At 33.7% G+C, this 21,651-nt stretch overlaps 1 protein-coding gene and 1 long non-coding RNA gene across 2 annotated transcripts; both read right to left on the bottom strand.

Annotated features, from left to right (window-relative positions):
* Positions 1-1,116: 1,116 nt before the first annotated feature.
* LOC123708791 (23 kDa integral membrane protein-like) lies at positions 1,117-15,464 on the bottom strand. The gene is made up of 5 exons (XM_045659682.1): positions 15,317-15,464; positions 7,575-7,760; positions 5,825-6,007; positions 4,678-4,914; positions 1,117-3,156 (listed from the first exon to the last, which is right to left on the bottom strand). Exons 1-5 carry the CDS (start codon positions 15,377-15,379, stop codon positions 3,082-3,084), a joined length of 744 nt encoding a protein of 247 aa, XP_045515638.1. The 5' UTR covers positions 15,380-15,464; the 3' UTR covers positions 1,117-3,081.
* Positions 15,465-17,123: 1,659 nt separating this feature from the next.
* On the bottom strand, positions 17,124-20,164 carry LOC123708776. The gene is made up of 2 exons (XR_006753653.1): positions 19,989-20,164; positions 17,124-17,293 (listed from the first exon to the last, which is right to left on the bottom strand). It is a non-coding gene; the product is annotated as an uncharacterized LOC123708776 (long non-coding RNA).
* Between the last annotated feature and the right edge of the window lie 1,487 nt (positions 20,165-21,651).

The following is a 21,651-nucleotide window of genomic DNA, read 5'->3' as shown; positions in this document are numbered from 1 at the left end:
GCGGCTGAAGAGTGACGTGTCGATCGCGTGATTGGCAAATCAGTTGACGTTTGTGTCCAGCGCTGTGTACGATGCGCAAACATTCCCTCACTCCCTTGTTTAATGTTTAAGAAGTTTGCCGGTATCTGTACTTACTGTATTATCATAAACGACCAATGGGCGTGCAGAGGCGGACGCAACTGTCGTAGCGAGTGTCGGGAAGCGGATAAGGCTCTGCTGCTACCGCATGCCGCCTGGGGCGGTTTTTGGTGGCATCTTGGGGTTTTAGTATAGCGAGTCCCACATAACCTTCCCGCACAAAGGACTCGCGCCGCGGAAAGTTATGTGCAATGCATTCAACGGAGTTAGTTAAAAAAACGGATATTGTGATACCTAGAGTGCTGGACGACAAACTATCTGCATGTTTTCTGACATGACATCTCATGTGGCAGACTTTTTTATAGCGATAGTTATACTGTAAGGAATATTAAACACCACATCGGCCACCATGGCGCTGCTTTGTCAATTGAAATCTCCTTAAAAATGTAAAAAAAAGAAACAGTTCTATATAAGTTGTTCGTGTCTTTAAGGCTGATGTTTAGAAACCTTGGAAGAAAATCAAAAATCTTGGACATTCAAGTTACGATTTTTTAAAGATTATTTTATGATGATAAAATACATATGAAATGCACTCTTGGCTGACTGACAGAAAAATGGTATGCCACCATGGTAGTGCTGTGTTTCCTATTAAGAGAGCTTCAAAAGTGTCGATAAAAAATTTAAAGTGATAGTATCGATCATTTTCTCTGACTGAAACCCCTGTAGCTTAAAAACTCTGCAACGTCCGACCTTAACTCATAAAGAACTTTAATTCCAATATGAAATACGAGTAAATCATATACCTTAATGCTCGCCAGCTAAGAGATCTACATCTGACATACATTATCGGTATCGTAGACGCTATTGATAATTACAGATTAAGGGCGCTGTAGTCGAAATATCTGAAAGTAGAAACTTAGGTAGGGCAGCAAATTTTATCATGATCACGTTAAAACTTTTAAATTTAAGTAAGTAAATGTGTTCAATATTAGAATATTCACAAAGTCACAATAAAAAGCGTTGTTATTTGAAACACTGATAGTTTATTTAATAAACTCTATGTACTCTATGTAACATCGATTTAACACTAATAAAACTGACACATTATATGTTTTAATTATTTAAAATATTACAAATCGCAGATACAGGAACTAGAGCGGACGTACAAAATCGAAATTAAATCTAGACGTTTACTTGCAAGTCTTTCTTTCTTTCTAAAGAAGACTCATAATAAAAATGGATGTGTATATAAAAGAGAATTATCCCACAGGATTATCTCCGTCGCGGGCAGCTAGTCTCTTCCATTTGCCTTCTTAACGGTACTTGACGTAATAATTAAGTGGAAATAAGTCGATAATTAAAAAGATTTAATAAATAAACAGATACCTTCATCCCAAGCAAATATTGGAAAAGAGATTATGTGAACTCCTATTATTGAATCCTGATATTAAAATTCAACATTTTTCATTTGGTGTGACCGTTTCACTTCTTATATGTAATTTTATATATTAAATTTACTCAAACCTCTCCAAGTCATGACTCAATGTATAACTTAACTTCTACAATAAATAAACAAATTGTGAAATTCATTAAGAACTATACAGTAGAAAGTGGGGGTTTTTGTTCTAATGGGAAGACGCTTATAGAATCAATGACGATTTCACACAATAATTTAAAAAAAAACAAATCACAAACTAGCAAGTTCTTACATGCCGACCATACAACCGACACCTGCAGGTTTACGAATGTGGAGGCTTTTCAGGATTGTACACTCTTTTCTTGAAGGCCCCTAAGTCGTATTGGTGCGATTCAGCCTGATTCTATGAACGTGGCGCGAGGATAAAGTGCTGTGATTTGTCATATACTATTAGTGGCTTGTGTGCGGTGCCTACAAAACCTTTCTCTACAATCTTACGAAAACCCCAGTTTGACTAGGAAGCTTATCTATTTTTTTTTAGCGACGTTATTTTCTATTTGAATTTTACGACAAAAATACGACTTGATAATTTGTCCAATGGTTTAAAAAAAACAGTATCAATTTTAATATTTAAAAAAAATATATAAGTAATAAACGCACTTTAGTTCATTGGTTTCGTATAAAACAATATATTACCGATTAAGCTCTGCTCCCACATTTTCCAAATTTTAATTAAATAAATACTTACGTTAGTTCTTAAATCTATAAGGTGGTTACAGTATTTTAATATAAAAATATAAATAACACTAGAGAGCATCTCGTAAAGCTGAAAATACTACGCATTTCGCGCGTTAAAAGACGGAAAAGGTTTAAAAACACAAATAACCATTATTAAAACAACTAATGTAGATAATAAAAATGCCTCTTTTCATCGCAGCGGAAACACAATTTGACAAAAAGAGACGAAAGAGTAGATAGAATAGTGAAATTATACTCCAATGGAAATAGTAATCGTTTTTGACATTTGGAAATACACATCCATTTGTTGGCCGGCGGCTGCAATTGGTACTACCGCCGCCATTTTGAAATGTCATGTAATTTCTCTGTGGCTACAATAAATACTATCTACCAACATCTAATAAAAATCTAACGAATATGTATATATTTCTGTTCCTTATTGTTCCGTATTGTTGATTACAATCGCAAAGTCTTAATTATACATATACTTCAAATTATTCCCCTTATAATGGTTAATTTTTGTTTACTGGCAATACTAATATCCATGACAGTGACGCATTACCACAGTACAGAGTACCAGCGCTGTTTTTAATAAAAAAAAACACGGTTTTTGTAGGATTAAATTGTTTTAGCGAAAATTTGTACCAAAATATTTTATTCGAAAATTAAACTCTTTTTAAAACTTCCGAATAAATTGGAAATAAGTCTTTTAGCGCGCGACAATTTCAAACAACAACGACTCGTATTGCAAAACATTTCTCAAGACAACAATTTAGAGACTTTTATTCCCGTTTTACAATATTGTATAATTTAAGTGTAGTGCATTGAAAAGCTATCGTATTTATTAATTAGGCCGTTTCCTGACTTTTCCCGTCATTCTTGATCGAGTGAGCGAGCCATAATGCCAACACTATGCCGGCCATCTGAAAAAAATTACAAAATATTTAGTGAAATCATTTTCTGCAATGAACTCAAAAAACTCGAAGACCAATTGGAGTATTTTAATTTATTCCTTGAACGGAACGTTTTTATAGAGAGAAATATTGGACGAAATAAAACTAAATAGCAGTTTTTATTCAGGAAAAGCGAACGGTATAGCAAAATTTTCCATTTGTACTAATACTAATAAGGTAAGTTAAGTAAAAAAATAATATTAAGTACACCTAGTATATCATAGATTTTGCAACGTATTTTATAGCTACTTAAACGTCTGTGGAGAATTTTATTTACTTTTAAGTAGAAGCTCTAAAAAGAAAATGAACGACTAGTAGCATGATAAAGAAAATTGCTTGGATTACTGATAAGGAAAAACTGATGAAACTATTAGGAATCGTTAAGAATTCAAAATATACTAGGCAGCTGAAACCACTAATTTCTGTATGTTCGTCTGAGTCTTCTGAGGCTGACACCCGAATTTTTGGCATTGAGGTATCCCGATTTCTACAATAAGTATTCCTTTCCTTTATTTATTACAAAAATACATACAGACGGTGTGTGTCAGGCACAGGCCGATCACCTACTTGCCTATTATATCAACAAGCGATCACGAAGAAAAGGTTGTAAGCTGATTTCATATGAATCACACGATAGTGTAGATAATAATATTAATATTGTTACGAAGACGGGTCGACTGCAATGTTTCTAGATTTTTCCACTACTTAGAGAACTTTTCAGCAGGCTGTAATATGGTTTCTGACCGTTTCAGGAGAGGGTCAATCACATATTAGAAAATTGTAATTTCCATAATGTTACCCTAGTTTTCAGGAAGCTGAAACCTTTTTTCAGTCAGTTTCAGAACATGTGTAGCCGATTGGTGCCGTTTTCAGGAGACCCGTTTTCAGGCGTTTTCAGGCCTAGGTATACCCCTTTGATGAAGGAATATTCTAGACCGAACTTTCTAGGTGTGAGACAAGGACGAAATGATACGAGAGAGAGAGAGAGAAGATCAGAACTTTCTCGAAACTAGACTGAGCACTCTAGAACGCCGTACGACAAGGACGGAGCAACTTGCGAAAGAGACAAAGAGTGCGGACGTTCTAGAATTGTGCAATCGCTACTCAGTAGCAAGCCCGCCTAGAAAGTTCTCGAATATTGTTTAGAATTATTCCCAGGGATATATAAGCGAGCCGAAACGCGACTAGTCGCCTTTAGTTTGGAATGCGATAACAAGAGCAAAACACCGAAGCGATAAAGTGCGAACAAAGTGAATACAAGTGATAAATTACAGTGTAAAGTGTGCATAAGTGAAGTAATTAGTGATTGTTTTGTGTGTGTAATTAGTGCATCTCTGCGGTTAATTTGTGCCCATAAATTCCTCATTGATTTACCAAGAAATAAACCCTTGAATAAATCTACGGCAATTTCTATCCGATCCCTTAGCTCGTAACAATATAAAAAGATAATATATAGCATCTGTATAATTACTGTTATCACATATCCCTTACCTCCAAGAAACAAAACAGTATCCCACAGACAATGACGGATAGTCCCGCGCTATGGACAGTGCTGAGAACCTTATCCTCACATCCCTCTTGATAATATTTACTGAGTGAGATGCAGTCGGATCGTTTGATCTCCACAGCTCGGTCGGAGTCATCCTGAGGGCAACAGCTGTACGAGGGGTTCAGTCGAGGCTCAGAGGCTACGTAGTTATCGGGGCCGGTCACACCACAACATTCCAGCTGTGAGAGTGAAAAGAAAGAGTGCAAAGAGTGAGTGATTGAACGTTACAACTAAAGTATTTGAAATAACATCTGAAATTAATGTATAATGTTTGTATATAGTGAGTTCTGTGCGTTAGATACTTTACATTTTTTTTATTACAATAAAGTTCACAAAAAAGAGTGCGACTGTACATGAATAACAATCTAGCCTACACAATAATTATGGCTAAAAATATAATGTAGACTTAATTTTCTACAACACTTAAACTAAGGTAATGTTCATTAACAGTCTTAGTGTTCATGTTTGGACACTATGTTCATGTGTCCGAAATATATACTTGCACTTATATTAACTACAGTAGTCTTATTAACTCGAAAGGTTTAGTTCTCTTTAGGCGTCTTATACCTGTCGTTTCGTTTCAAGAAGTTGGATTGCCTCGTATTCACATGGCTACTATATATTTAATTTAAGCTTTTTTAATTAGCTTAACTTACAATTACATAGTCTAAGCCAGTTTTGGTTATAATAAATATCCTCTATAGTTAGTCTTTTATCTATACATTCCAAATATAATTATCAAATCAATATATACAAAATATTGGAAAAACTTCAAAAGACTAAGTATGGATGGTATACTTCTCCATATGCAACCTTTTGGAAATGGCAACTAGAGCAATTAAAAAAATATATTTTTAACTTGTAATTTTGACTTTCAAAAGTGCATTTTTCTTGGTGCATTGGTCCTAACTATTAAATACACAACTTCGCTAGTGTTTCTTAATAATAACAATCTTTAGTAACTTAATTTAAATCCTTTTTTTTCTAAGTTCCAACAGTATTTCATCAAAATAGGTTGACAGCAGAAAGCGAATATGAATGCTATGTTAAAACGCATATAAAGTGGAAATATTAATAAAACAAACGTACATTGTTCTGAATTTTATCCCAAAATTCCCTGTAAACTGAGTCCTCCTCTCTAGTGGACTTGTTTTTGATGAACGAGGCTCGCAGCTGCGTCTTCATGGTACCTTCGATTTGTGGTCTTAATGCCGCCGCTGCTATACCCACAGATAGCTCCAGTAAGATGATCAGTATTAAAAGGCCCACAAACTGAAAAATTGGACATTTAATATTTATTGCTAGAATCAAAAAATGAGAATTAGTGGTCTTACTGCGGCCATAAAGTGAAATACCTATTTCGAAAATCATAATAATAAATACATAGATACCACAACTATGTGGAACCAGCTGCCCACTGAAGTATTTTCGAACCAATTCGACTTAGAGTGCTTCATGAAAAGATCGTACCAATTCTTAAGGGGCTGACAACGCCCTAGTGAGCCCTCATGCAATTTTTCTTTGGGCGGTAGTATCTTTTGACATCAGTTGAGTCTCCTGTCCGTTTTCCTCCAGGTACATATATATATATATATATATATATATATAAGTATATATACTATATATATAAAAGGTAGGTATTTGGTAGTGATAATAATACATTGTCTTTAAATGCGCATAAGTTAACTTTAAAATCGGTTTCGAATTCTACCAATACTTGCAAACAATTGCAGCAAAAAAACGCCAGGTTCATTCATCGATTATCTTAAAAACGTTGCAGTTATCAGGAAAAATTGACCCAAAGATGCAAAGATCCATTCTTTTGTGATGATTGATATTTCTGATATTGTATGATATTTGTATAACTTTATTCATTTTATAACATTACTTTATACACTTAATTCCTAAGAACGTATACTTTAAATAATGGATCTGCAACACGTTGACCAGGTCATTGTAACAAAATTACACCCATATATATATCTAGGTCATGGGATTTATAGAGCAATGACACGGCACTGTGGGCGAGTCCTACAACGTAAATAATTTATCATTTTTATTTACGATATCGACCATAAATGATGTAAGCTAGTACGTAAAAAAAACCAAACATCTTTAAAAAAAATGCGTGAATCACTTTTAGTTGCCTGGCCTCGGGAATTAGTACCGGAATTTAACGTTAAATGTGCCAAAGCTTCACAATGAACGGCCTCAAATGCTTCGTTTAAAACGAAATAATACAAAATATATTTTATAAAATAGACAATACAGATTAGACAAGAGTCTCCCATCGCTAACGTTCTTCATAATTTGTAAAGAAGTATTATATGTTAATTTAAATTAATATGATTTTGAGAAAAAGTTAGACAGATACTAGAACTGTAGAATTGGCTCCCGGTGGAGGTCTTAATATAAAATGTATATAAAATACAATTTCACAGCACAAAAAAGCAAAATTAACTAAATTCCGATGTGATATTCTCCATACAATATCTCTCTCACAACAACACAATAGTCTAGCAATAGCATCGAACATAATGAACGATGCGCGGCAACGAGAACAAGTCAACGCTATGCGCACGACTGTTTCGCTCCACCGGTGAAAGTGTTCCAAGGCAAATACGGCCTCCAGTTATTGAAAAGGGGAGCTTACTTCTCCCTCAAAAAACGGTATAGCATCCACAGTGGGTGTCCATAGGCTGCGGTAACTGCCTTTTATGTCTTCCCCGTAGGCTCGTTTGTCTTATAAACAAACAAACGTCAGAAATTTTAAAACGACTAGTCACGTATTAAAACTAACAGAAAAGAACCACACGGAATTCTTTAGATAAATACTTACTATATATAACAGCTTCGGGCTCTCCTTCCAAGCGCCGAAGCAGCCAAAAGCGGCGACGATAATGATAAGGACCCCCACAGCAATGAGCACAGCATCAGTCTCGTGGCCCGTTGTCTCCATGCCAGCGAACCCCTTCAGCATTCCCATGTCCACACATGCCACCGCTATTATGATAACACCAAGTATCTAGAACAGAGATTGGTAGGATTTTATTGACATTGTATAAACTATGAGTAATTATGATTTATATCCTCCAAACTTAACAAAATCCTCATGGCCTGGATATATGACAAGAAATATTGGAATTTAGAAGATATATGTATTTACAGATTCTGTCTTATACTGGTTGACACAAACTGGTTTGGTCTTATTGATACAACCTTAACCTAAGGTCTTTGTCTACAACCACAGTTCATATTTAACAAGAAGCACGAATTTGTTAAAGCCGGGTCGGCTGTGATCCTATTTCAAATTTGGTGGTTTCACAACATCATGTGCTTTCTCTCCGTTTGTATCCTATAAAACACAAAACCTTGTAAAAACTTTTTTATGCCATCCACAAATATAATTGTATATATTCGATTTACGACGAAGTTTTTACTGGGACTTCTAAACCTACACTTGTTATGTGTCAACAGAACAATAGATACATAAACAAACACCATTCGTGGTTGTGATAGACAGTCATTATTATGGCATCACAATCAAAATATTTGTATGAATAACTATGGGGGGTGAGCATGTAACACGAATGAAATAATGTTAGTCGTAACTAATATATTTAGTTCACAAATATGCAACCTTTATGATCTATGTGTTATTTCGACAACGTCAACGGAAGTGCTACCTGATTGCTGAAACCTAAAGCGACGAAGATAATTCTAGCTGATAGCTACACAGGTAGCTAGATGTTTGTAATAATCATATGTATTTGTGATCTATCCAAAGCGGGCGCTATGTGTAAATGTTTATTTATTTTAAAATTTCATGGGCGGTATCACTTAACATCAGGTAATACAATCAAACAATAGCTTTTAATAAACTCTTCTATTCCACAAATAAGATTGTTGTTTCAGAAATCGAACCCACGACGTCAGACCAATGACCTCACAAGCACGATATCATTAAAGTACACATAAACGAAAATATATTCGACAGACGACGAACTTTTTACTGGTAATTCTGAAGGCTGAACCAAAAATCGTAAATTAAGATGTTTCTACGATAATCACATGGTATGTTGTAAGCGAACGTTACATGTGGCCATTTTTTATCTAGCCATTATAAAAATGTGACAGTGATGCTACAATCTTTTTAGGTCTGGGCCTCGGATTTCTATATCTGTTTCATTATTATTCAATCAGGCAAGTAGGTGATCAGCCTCCTGTGTCTGACACGCCGTCGACGTTTTCGGTCTAAGGCAAGCCGGTTTCCTCACGATGATTTGCTTCGCCGTTCGACCGAATGTTAAAGGCGCACATAGAAAGAAAGTGTGAAAGAAAGTGGTGCACAGCTGGGGATCCAAACTACGACCTCAGAGATGAGAGTCGCACGCTGAAGCCACTAAGCCAACACTGCTATGTAGCCAATACTGAAAATAATATTGGATAGTGTACCGCGACATAATACCGAACCTTCCCATCTATAAGGGTTTATGAGCATTGCTTTCGGTTCAATAAACATCTAAAAATCTAAGTTTTCAAAGACGACCAATGACGTATTCAGTAAATAATAAACAGATTACATAAAAAAAGAGGTGATGATCAAGTATTAATTATAAGACAGACATAACATTTATCACTAACGAAACACAAAATAATAATAATCAAAAAAGATTATTTTTTGTTATTTCTCTTATATATAGAAAGAATGTAAAAAGAAATGTGTGTGTTGTGGTTGTAACTGGCCCTGGCTTTAGCCTGTGGAGCAGACGTGTTCCACAGCGCCGCGCTGGTCTTTCTTCTATATTTTGTTCTGCCAGAGACCACAACAGTTAGTTTGCCTCAGACGAAAAATAATGAAGTAATAATAGTTATTATGATTCCTTTTAATATTAGAATCTATTTTTGTTTATTAACTACGGAATTGGTAATTAAAACTGTGATTTAAATCAGTTTTATGTTTGACAGATAATTAAAAAAGCATTAGTCCACAGATGTGTTATATAGGCCAGTCCAAGCGATGGTGCACGAATTGGGTCATGATGACGCCATTTTGGTGATTTCGTGTTTATGCGTACTGGTTATGTCTACAAATATGATCGTATATTATTTAACTAGTGTGTGAAAGCTTGTGTAAGTTTTAATTTTAGAAATGAAACTTCTTTATCGGCGTTGCAAAAGAATTTACCATCATATTTTTCGGTTACGCGTCACATTATTCCGTTACGCGTCACATTATTCCATTACGCGTCACATTATTCCGATACGCGTCATATTTTTCTTATTCCACTGCTGCACCACTGCTGATTCGAAGAGATTCGAAGCCGTTAATAACAAAAATATATAATAACGATAACAATGATGGTAATAATTCTATTACAATTAATGAAATTCTGTAATAATCTTAGTAGTAAAAGGTAAAATGAAATAATTGTATTATTTGTATTCATGTCTATGATAATAAAAGCCGTTTGTTAAACTTTATCTTATTTAACCAATTTCTGTAAAGTTGCATATAGAAGATCATTTTTCGCAAAATAAGGCCATAAAGAAGTTTCACTTCCTACGGGTGTACACTAGTACACGCACACATTTTTTAAATATCAATTAAATGCCAATGTACCAATGTACCCGCTTGCCTTAGACCCAAAAAGGCACAGAAGGCTGATCACCTACTTGCCTATTAGATTAACAAATGATTGAATGATTACAGAAACCTGAGTTTCAGGTTTATTTATTTTTATGAAAAATGAAAGCCCCCACCCCCAGTAAAACGTTACGATGCGGGGCGGGGATTGAATTACGCTTTATTGTTAATATTATTTTCGACTTTCCAGTACTTTACACCACATAATGGAGGTAATAAGTTTTAGGTATAAAGAGTCACTGGGGGTGGTCACGAAACGTTTTACAATTGGATACAGTTATCGTGCGTTTCATGGAGGGGGGTCAAGAATCTCGTGCGTTGAATTTGCGTGACGTAATACTTAAACGCTCCCGTTCTAGGGTTGCCTGGAAAAGATCGCTTGTTTGCAATAAGGCCGCCCATATCTCTTATAATTTATTTGTCTTATGTTATTTGTTTTTCTATAAATGAACATCAATTTATTTTAACCCATGCGAGTCAAAGCCTGAGGTTAAAAGCCTAATGAATATTAAACATTTCTCATTTCCTTTTTAGCACATAGCCGTGTAAATTAAAAACGCTTTGTCACTTTCGTAAGACTTGTTTTTATTAGCTCATCCACCTACGACCAGTGCCTTTGTATATTGAACGTCAATGGCCTTCTATACGTGGCCTATAGTTGATTAATTGTTACCATGGATACCATTACTTATATGGAGACATGGTAACCATAGAAACAAATGCAGGACTTAAAGCCACGTTTAAAAAGTCATGTAAAAAGTAAAGTCAATGTTTCTGTGTAATCATTTAAGAAAAATTACACAGAGACATTTCTATACCTAAACAAATAACAGACAAATGTATTAAGCGCACAAAACGTCTTCTAGGTAATTAACATAAGGTTTCGAATTGGAAATGATCGTACTGGTTTCTGGTTTACAAAAGTGTAAAAAACAATTATTCGTATTAAACTACGAGATAATCAAACACTAGTAGATTATTTTTCATTACCAGGACTTTAATTAGGCAATAAACTTTAATTCGTAATACATACATGTCTAGGCAATCTAGGTACAACATGAATACAGATGTTATCGCCGTGGAGTAGTGTTTATGCTAGTCTAGCTCGACCTTGTGAAGGATTTATTCATCGCGATGAGCAATCCGCTTCCGGTAGGCTATATCAACGAAGGATATGCCTTTCCATAATAATACTGTTATTTATAAAATAACTGAACCGGCGAACTTCACCTAACAGCTTCATGGCTGAAACTAATTCAAAACTTCTTTATTTGTTTAGCTATATGTAAAATAGAATTCAGATTGAGGCCTCCCTAGTAAGTCAGAGACCTGTGAGAGGACAGCTTCGCTCTTCTGTAAATTTACAAAGTTTCAACAAAATTAATAAATATATGAATATATTTATTTATTTATTAACACTTCGTTACATTACAATATAAAAAAGATATAAAAATAATACATTATGATGAATAAGAATAATTATGTGTGTTTGTGGAAGACGAAACAAATCTAAGCGAAAGTGTGCATGAAAATATGGATTAAGGAAAAAATTATATTAGAGGATTTAACAATGCTTCTGTTTTGTTATAGTTGAGTGTACCGAGCCAATGGTTTAAAGTTGTTTTACATTTAAATAATACAATGTATTCATAATAAATATTAAGTTCACTATCGCTGAATTGCAATACTCAACGTTACACAGTGATTCCTATATGTAGCCCGATATATTTCCCTTAGTTTTCACAAAATTTATTTCTGAACGCATGCATAAATATTTGACAACCATTACATTTGTCAATCCTTTTTTTACTAACATTATTCTACATTTTTAAAATCCATTCTTTGAGTAGAGAGCTTACGACGGGATGAACATTAAATGTTAAACAGTTATGAAAGATTTAGTATTGTATTTTTTTTCCTGTCAATATATCTCGGGATGGAGACAATTATGCAATACAACAAAAAAAATCCCTTGAAAATCCGTCTAAGTGCTCTCAAGTTACAAGTGTTCGAAAAACCCGAGTTTGTTTTATATATTTAAGATATTGCGAAGAAATAAGTTCTTCGTAAGTCCAGTATCATAATTCAATACAATTTTGATATACAGTACTAAGCGCTAAGACTCAGTTTCAGTTTTATCACCGGGCGTCCGCTGTTCCAGAACTGAGCGTTTTTTATGCCAGTTTATGTCGCGCAGCATCAATATGTGGCACCAGCTGCCTAGTGAAATATTTCCGAACCAATTTGATTGAGGACCAGGAAAGGATGGCGTACCAATTCTTTGAAGGCCAGCATCGTGCAAGCCTAAAAAACTCAGCTACAACCTTTTATGGAATTATATACTATTTATATTATTGATTCTTTATAGTTAGTATCCAAGAGGATTGAAACGCACGCTGTTAGTGTTGAGAATCTTACGTTAAACCAATTCTGGAATGTTATTATACGTAGACATTAACGTCTTAATGAATATGACGTTTTGATTGAAAACGAAATCGCTTTAATAAAATTACTATATTATGCGATAATAAATAATGATTGCTTCTAACATAACGTTAGTTGTATTGAGGCTATTAAAAAATAAATATTGCCTTGACAGTGACCGTGTAGCTACATAGTATCAAGATCAGTATGAAACCAGGGACTGAGTAAATTGCTTAATTGACACAATTTGTGCAAAGTGGTGATGAGACAAGTGACATCATCTCTTGCTTGTAATATTGATTAAGGAATTAGTCGTAAACTTTTTTAATGACGATTTCCATTAAATACAATAAAATTTCATTTATGTATTATTTGAAATCATAACATATTACATTGATAATAAAAATGTACGAAATGACAGCAAATATACAAAGTCCGCCCATAAAGTCCTTCCTTCAAAAGCAGATACATTTCTACAGCTGTCATTCTTTAGACTTTCATTTTAGGATTAAGGGATTCCGATCGCGCTATGTACGACTTCCGTACGTTTTAGATTATCTTACCCATGTCGGGTTTAGTGTTCAAACCAGAATTTATTGTATAGACATAAATATTTGTAGTATACCTCACCCTACCAGGAGTTATATTCATTATATTTCATCATTATTACAGAAAGTATGACTGAAAACCTCCTCCGTTTTAGGCTTTAGTATTGTTTGATTTATAAAAAGAAAATGTTTTCATTCACGTAAAACGCGAATTACACAATTCCCATACATTACTGTACAAATATATTTTCATACAAATGCCATAAATTAATTATGGCATACCGGATTATCGTATACCGGAAGGCAGTACAACATTTAAATAAAAGTGGCAATCGGGTCATCGATTTCCCATTAACTAATGACCTTTTGAGGAAATAGAAAAACAGAAATGTACTGTCAATCATTTTGACGTTTATGAATTAGAACTTCGATTTAACATACAAAGGAAGTATAATACATTTTCATTTTACCAGCGTTAAATCGGTCGTAAAGCCTTCGAAAAATGGACGAAAATATTGATTGAATTATAACCAGTACTTTTACTTTAACACGATCAAACTCTTATATATATTTTGGTAAGTAAACAAAGGAGCAGTGTTGGCCTGGGCTTCAGCGTGCGACTCTCATACCTGAGGTTATAGGTTCGATCCCCGGCTGTGCACTAATGCGCATTTAAAATTTGCTCGAACGGAGAAAGCATTATGAAGAAACCGGCTTGCCTAAGGCCCAAAAAGTCGACGTATGCCAGGCACAGGAGGCTGATCACATACTTGCCTATTATATTTACAAATGATTTTGAAACAGATACAGAAATCTGAGGCCAGACCTAAAAGTAACTTGTACGTTGTACCAATGATTTTTTCCAATAAACAAAACAAACGTTCCTTTTGATGTACTTTTTAAATGTTGCTCGCATACTATGAGTAAAACTTCGTAATAAAATCGTATAACAATAGTTCGGTTTTAAGGAAAGCCTCTTTAGTATCCTCCTCACATAATAAATAATAAGTCTCATTAATAAAGGTATTTTTAATACAATATCCGGATGTTACATAATGCCATTAACATCAAACCTAATACATTATTATTCTAAAAGCATTTCTTTGAATAACCGAGGCCCATAGGGGAACTCGCACACTTATAACAAAGCAAAAAAAAATTGAAAATTATTAAAACAGAGTTCACGTGTAAAGGCTGTATAAACCTTACGCGATTTTATAACCGCCTGTATTGGTAGTAATAAAAATAATACTAAAATTTCTACCTTAGCCAACTAGATTTTGAGTTAAAAGTCAGTTTAGTACTATAATATTTTAAGTTTAATATTATACAATATATTTTCCCGCTTAAATCAATTAGGGCTTCAATATAAAATTATTTTATAGTTGTTCATTGAAGAAACTTTATCTATAACATATTTACAGACCAGACCTAACCCATAAAGGAACTTTGTAAACAATCATGAACATAGCAAATTCATTATTATTATGTCATATCACTGACGGTATTACTGGGAACCATGATTCACATATAATGTCATACTATACTCAGAGACGTCAAAGGCTAATTATTTCCAAATTAATTATAATACTATAAAAATCTTAATTTGTTTATATAATCAAAGATTAGTAATCACCGCAATTGCCAAAATTATTATTATACAATTAAGATCTAAAAGGAACGTTTTTATATATTTTAGTGCAGTCTGAGTTTGACTTTGTGTTTGTGTTTGACACAATACGCGATAACGCACTAGGTCAAAAATAAACGCACTACAAATCTAATATACATATACGAAAATAAACTGACTGAATCCTCATTCCGATCGTGAAAATTGTCAACGATATTCGAAATCTTATATAAATAAAAATTAATCCACAGTATGATTCATAGCACATAAAAAACTTTTTGAATAAGTTTGACAATAGACTAGAGAATAAATAATAGAATAGAAAAACTTACCATAAATATCGCATTGAAAACAACTAATAAATATTTTATGCAATTCATCCCGCAGCTCTCCATTTTGATACTTTTTAATGTCACTTAAAAAGCGCGCCAATGTCCGACGCGTTCGTGCGCTCTAGCGTTCACCAAACTTATGGAAGTGGTCTATGGCGGTCTATGGCTTAATTACAATCTGTGGTTGCGTGGTGTTGGGGTGAACACGCAAGTCCCCTTATACATAACGACCTCTAGATGTTAAATAAAGTCTGATAGAGATCTTACTAATTATTATTACGTTTAGTTAATATTTAAAGATACATATTAACTGTAAGTTTATTAAAAAATATAGAAGTTTCATACCAGATTTATGAGGTACAAGACATAGAAGGGGGAAGGCTAACGGGGTTGAAATGAAGCATATTTATGTTTCCTTTTTTCGTTATCTAAAAAAACCAGTGACGCTACAACCTTTGGGGTTTTGGTGGGCCCACAGCTTTCTGTATGTGTTTCGTCATAATTTAATCTTTCTAATAATAAGTAGGGTACTTTTTGGGTGTAAGTCACGCTCTCTTCTCTCACAATTTTTGCCTTTACCCTACGATTGGTAGGTGAAAATTAATAAAGAAAATTTAGAATTAGAACCCACCAGCTCCCTGAAGAGCTTCGTGCTAAAACTATTAAGCCTTCACTGTCCTTCAGTATCATATTCGTGGAAAATATTTTCTAGAAATTTCTGACAAAGGATACGGCAAATCTCTATAGCAACCAGAATCAAACATCCAAAGGGAGTCGTTGACTCTGAGGTCAAAAATAAGCAAGAAATAATTTTCTTATCACTCATCTAGGGTCACTGACATTTTTAGGGTTCTCCACTGATATTTGGCTGATATCCAAAATGCATTAACGATGTATTTTTAAAATTAAAAACAATCTTATGTTTATTAGATGTAAAATCTAGAAAACCCTCCATGGAGATTATACGCACTAAAAATATGGAACAACTTTCTCCACCATGCGTTATAAGTCCCTTTATAAAAACTAATTTGTTTGGAGCACTGCATTAATAGCTTTTTGGTTGTATTATTTTATTTAAAGTGTTTTTATTTTATTTATCCCATTAATTAGTGCCTGTAGACTTTTTTATGAAGTGTCTCTGCACAAAGACATTTTACATTACGATCTAGCCTAACGTAAGACTTGTAAGTAATTTAAAACTCTCCTAATTTACTTTATATGATAAAAAGGATTTTTAACATACGAACTCTATTAAGAGTGTCTTCCCTCTCTGTTCTTCAGACTGTATACTTAAGTCTATATTTTTCTTTGTTTGGTTATGCCTTTAACGTTGGGCGTAGGTGATCCCTGTAAAACAGTTCTATCGCGCTTTCCTCCTCAAATCTATCAGGTATATTTGTTGTGTCTAAAATAAAAGAGATATAATTCTAAACTCCTATACGTCGTCTTTAAGTCACACAGACATAGAAATACTTCATAAATTATTGAAAATACTTAAATAAATACTATTATTTATAGTTTAATATATTTAGTTATATATTATGCGAATTCTCAGCTAAGGAACCCGATATATAAATGTAATGCCATATTTTCTAAAATAAAAAGGATATTTCTAATCCACTGGGCGGAGTTCAAGTTTAAGACCTAAACCTCAGGTAGCCTTGGTACTAGAAAATACTAATTACAATATTACTTTATTACACTGATAAGTCGATTGAACAATACTTTAATTAATTTTTCATAATTAAAAGGATCGTAGCTACTTGGTATAACGTAACTCTTGTCTAATTCGTGTTAAATAAAAATGTTAAATTACATGTTTTATTAATAAAAAATAAATATTAGTAAAGATTGTTTAGAACCCGTACGTAGCAGCCTATAAGGCGCGCAATCCGGCAGGTCTGTCGAGAAGTTATGCATCAGGGGAGTGTCAAATCTGCACTCTACTACAAAGGCTTCGCATCTTCCGCCGAGCCACTGCAATAAGGTGAACGAAAAATATGTTACAAAGCAAATTTAAAGAAAAAAAAATTACGACAAATACCGACTTTTACAAAGAAGTCTTCAGCATTATAATAATAGAATGAAACTATCTATTAACTTATTATTATTATGACATCATCACCCTAAAATTCAATGGCAAAGTACCGAGAATTGGTGGTAAAGGTTCCTTTAATTGCAAATTTTCGCGGCCTTGGTTTGGGTGGTCACTATTGTGAGTAGTGTTGTGTACCCGTTGCCATGGCAACGAGTTTGAACAAAATATGTTTAGGACAACGAACAAAGACTAGTTATATTTTACATACTACTATTTTTAAATTTCTTTTAATACCAATTATATTTAAAATATAATAAAGATACTGTAATATATAAATTACAGCATAAACATTTGGCAGTTCAGGGTCGACCTTAGGCTATATTATACGACTGAACTATATCAAAAAAATATATCGAAAGAGCCCCGAAAATTAAAACCGCAAAGAGTGTGACGCCAAATGTGACTTCAATGTGATTTTCAGATTTATTCAATTGTTAAGACGGTTGCACTGGCTACATGACCTCAACTATGAGGATACAGGAAAAAATGATAACCATAATAAAACAGTATAAAGTTGACCTAAATTTGATTTCAAATTTTATTAAATAATTTATAGTATTAATAATATTAATTTAAAGTTTATTAATTTAACAAATAAAAGAAAACAGATTACGCATATTCATGAATACATACAAAGACACACACACATACACATACTCCATGTGGTTTCCTAATATATTATTATTTTGTTAATGTCGCAATCTCTTATGCATGTATAATAATAGTTGTTTATTAAGCATAAATTTACACTACGTTTAAATACCTTACCGAAGTGATGGGGGCCTAATGAACCGTAATACAGGTACTCCTTTAACAGGCATCAGTCTCACACAAACAAGGATTTACTTTAATTATGAATAACTATTGCCTTATTTTACGCACTATGTATCTAAGTTTTTGTGAGAAAAATAGAGATAATTATTATCATTATTTTTATTCTATGTAAGACATGATGTCAGACATGAAAGAGCACTGTTGGCCTAGTGGCTTCAGCATGCGACTCTCATCCCTGAGGTCGTAGGTTCGAGCCCCGGCTGTGTACCAATGGAATTTCTTTCTATGTGCGCATTTAACATTCACTCGAACGGTTAAGGAAAACATCGTGGGGAAACCGGCTTGACCCAAAAAGTCGACGGCCTGTGTCAGGCAGAGGTGGCTGATCACCTACTTGACTATTAGATTAACAAATGATCATGAAACAAATACAGACAACTGAGGGCCAACCCGTAAAGGGGTTGTAGTGCCATTGATGTTTTTTTAAACGTGATGTAATAGCTGACGTATTTTATTAGCGGATTTTCATAACCAGTGACAATGTCAGTCATCTCGGGACTTCATAACAAGGAAATTGAAAACAATATAATACGTGGTATTACATAATTATCACATACATTAAGGCGACATCACACAGCATACAATATTATAAATAATTCAATATAAATAAAATAATTCAATCCTAATATTAATTTACGCACACATTAGTTAACTTTTTACAAACGTAAATTTATTACGCTATTTAAAACAAGACGTTTGTAATGCTTTAGTCTCAATTGTTATATATAATGTATGACTCAGCGCACATCTTTATGTATACATAATTGTACTGTACGGTGACTGGTTTGACTTATTTTTTTTTGTATGCGTTTGTGTGGTTTTCATCAGTATAATACTCAAAATAGACCTAATTTGAATGTACGACCAACCAGGCTCCAAAAGATAAACCACTATATGGAAATTGTATTCTTTTTACAAGCAAAATTAGCTAATTACTAAATCAATTCAAAGCCCTCGTTAAACCTAATTTAATCAATATTTGTTATAAATTTGACGAATTTTAAATGATCCTAATCCTTGGGATTTGCTCCAGTTCAAACAATTTGTATGACTCAAAACTAAGCGATTAAAAAGAGTGGCGAAAAGTTTCTTGCCAGTTCTTCTTGCCCGCTCTACACGTACGCCGACTTGCGAACTGGTAGTAAATATACAATTAATTTAACTTCATTTATGCCGTTCATATGTGTACTTGCTTACTTATATGAATAAAGTTATTTTGAGTTTGAGTTTGAAGCGCCCTGGATGGTTAAGATTCATAAATCAGCCCGGCAGATGGCACTGCAGTCGGTAACTAGGTTATTTATCTACGAAGCAAATAAACACCTGGTTTATATATAAATCTTCTATGCATATGTTACATTTTTTGTGTGTACAAGTGGAGTCAAGAAAGTACAGAAATGGTGTACAGAACAACGTCTGTCGGATCCACTAGTATATTTATAGAAACTTTCCATCAATTAGTTGTCAAATTAATTGACAATATTTTACCTACCTTATCATAAAAAAAATATTATTTCCACCGTTATAATTAAAGTAATAAATTGTCGTCGCTGTTAAACACATTTTATTTATCTACCACATCGTACATAATACTACATCTATGGTACATGTTACAAACTCTTTTATCTAAAATGTATGACAATTTAGGTAAACAGGAACGTGAAAAAAAAATACAATTAAAATACGTACACGATAGAATTTTTTGTTAATCAGAAAAAACTTATTTTTACAGAAACTTACAAAAGAGTCCTTGAATAGTGATTAAAAGTTACTCCTATTGCTGAATCAGCTATATCACAAATAATATGTTTCGCAGTTTAAACGTGATATAAATACTATTTATTACACCTTTATGAGAGCTTTCATATACAAGATACACTACTAAAATTCTTATTTGAACATATATTATATATTAGTATACTTTTAACCACACTTTACGATTACCTATGGCCTACTAATAATCAAAAATAAAATAAATCAGTGGCGCTACAACCTCTTAATTTAAGAACCAACCCTCAGATTTATGTATCCGTTTTTATGATCATTGTAATGTCAATTTATTAGGCAAGCAGGTGATTAAACTGTTGTGCCTGACACACGCTGTCGACTTTTTGGTAAACCCCAAACCGGTTTTCTCACGATGTTTTCTATCACCCGAATGTTAAATGCGCACCTAGAAAGAAAGTCCATTGGTGCACAGATGGAGATCGAACCTGCAGGGACGAGAGTCACACGCTGAAGACACAAAAAGGCGCCTCTAAGATTTTGAGATGTGGTGTTACCGTCGCATGCTTCGTGTCAGCTGGATCCAAAGAGAGACAGCAATTCTTCCAGGAATCGGGATGACACGAAAGTTTATGCAGAGTTAAACACGGCTAGTCTCGACTTGTAGCTCATAATCATGGGGAAAAGGCGGGCTGGTAGAAGGAAGACGTGGTAGCGGAACGTACGGAAGTAGACCGGCATCACATCCGCTGAACTGTTAAGACTAGCGCAAGGCCGGCAATTCAAGTTATTAATATCTAACAAAGGCACCTGGAGAAGAGAATTATCAAATAAGATTTTTTGACATTGTAGTCTCATGAGCCTTTATGACGTAAATTGATGTGCTAATGTTGCCGTAAATTTTGTCGAAATGATTCACTAGTTAGTCCTAACAAAATGTTCCAATCAAAATGTTTTGCTCCGCATACGATTTTTATTATTAATAAAATGTTTGAAATAATTTAACTGTTAGTGCAATGGGATACAAAATAAGTATGTATATTATGTAGATGTTATTTTTATTTTTCTTAATTTAAGATTAACATTAAGTTCTGTTAATTAAATTTAAAGTATAAAAAATTTAAATAAGCTTACTTAATCATTAAATATTATTAAGTATCTGAGTTACATAATTATTTATTGAATAAACTGTCTAATGACAAATAAGTCATGTTAAATAATTTTTAGTTTTTTAACAAAACTGGGCCTTCCCAGGCCCCGAAATCATGCTTGATGTATCTATAGAGGGAGGCAGAGACCTCATAATGTCCACTCAGCAAAAAGTATCTCTACTAACCACTCGCGTACAACAATATAATAGAAGGGAAATAAATAAATATTAATTTCTATGAAACTAATAAATGCAATGTAATTTCAATATACTTTCGGGGCGTAATTCCGATTTAGGAAATCACATCGCTTATTAAACTAAGAAAGCCTGAGAGAGAAAAAGTGCATTGGTGATGTTTTTGTGTGAAAACATTACATACATACATACATACAAAAACACAAATGTTTCCTCTTTTACAATGTTTCACTCAGGATTTTTATTTATTCTCTCAAGTACAAGCTTTGTTTCAATTACAGTGTAAACTCTAAATATCGACACTGAAGACTGAATTTTATGGCCTTATAGAGA

Source organism: Pieris brassicae, chromosome 4 (genome assembly GCF_905147105.1).
Source record: "Pieris brassicae chromosome 4, ilPieBrab1.1, whole genome shotgun sequence".
Taxonomy (NCBI): domain Eukaryota; kingdom Metazoa; phylum Arthropoda; class Insecta; order Lepidoptera; family Pieridae; genus Pieris; species Pieris brassicae.
Note: the sequence above shows the minus strand (reverse complement) of the source record. Positions and strands in the feature narration are given on the sequence as shown.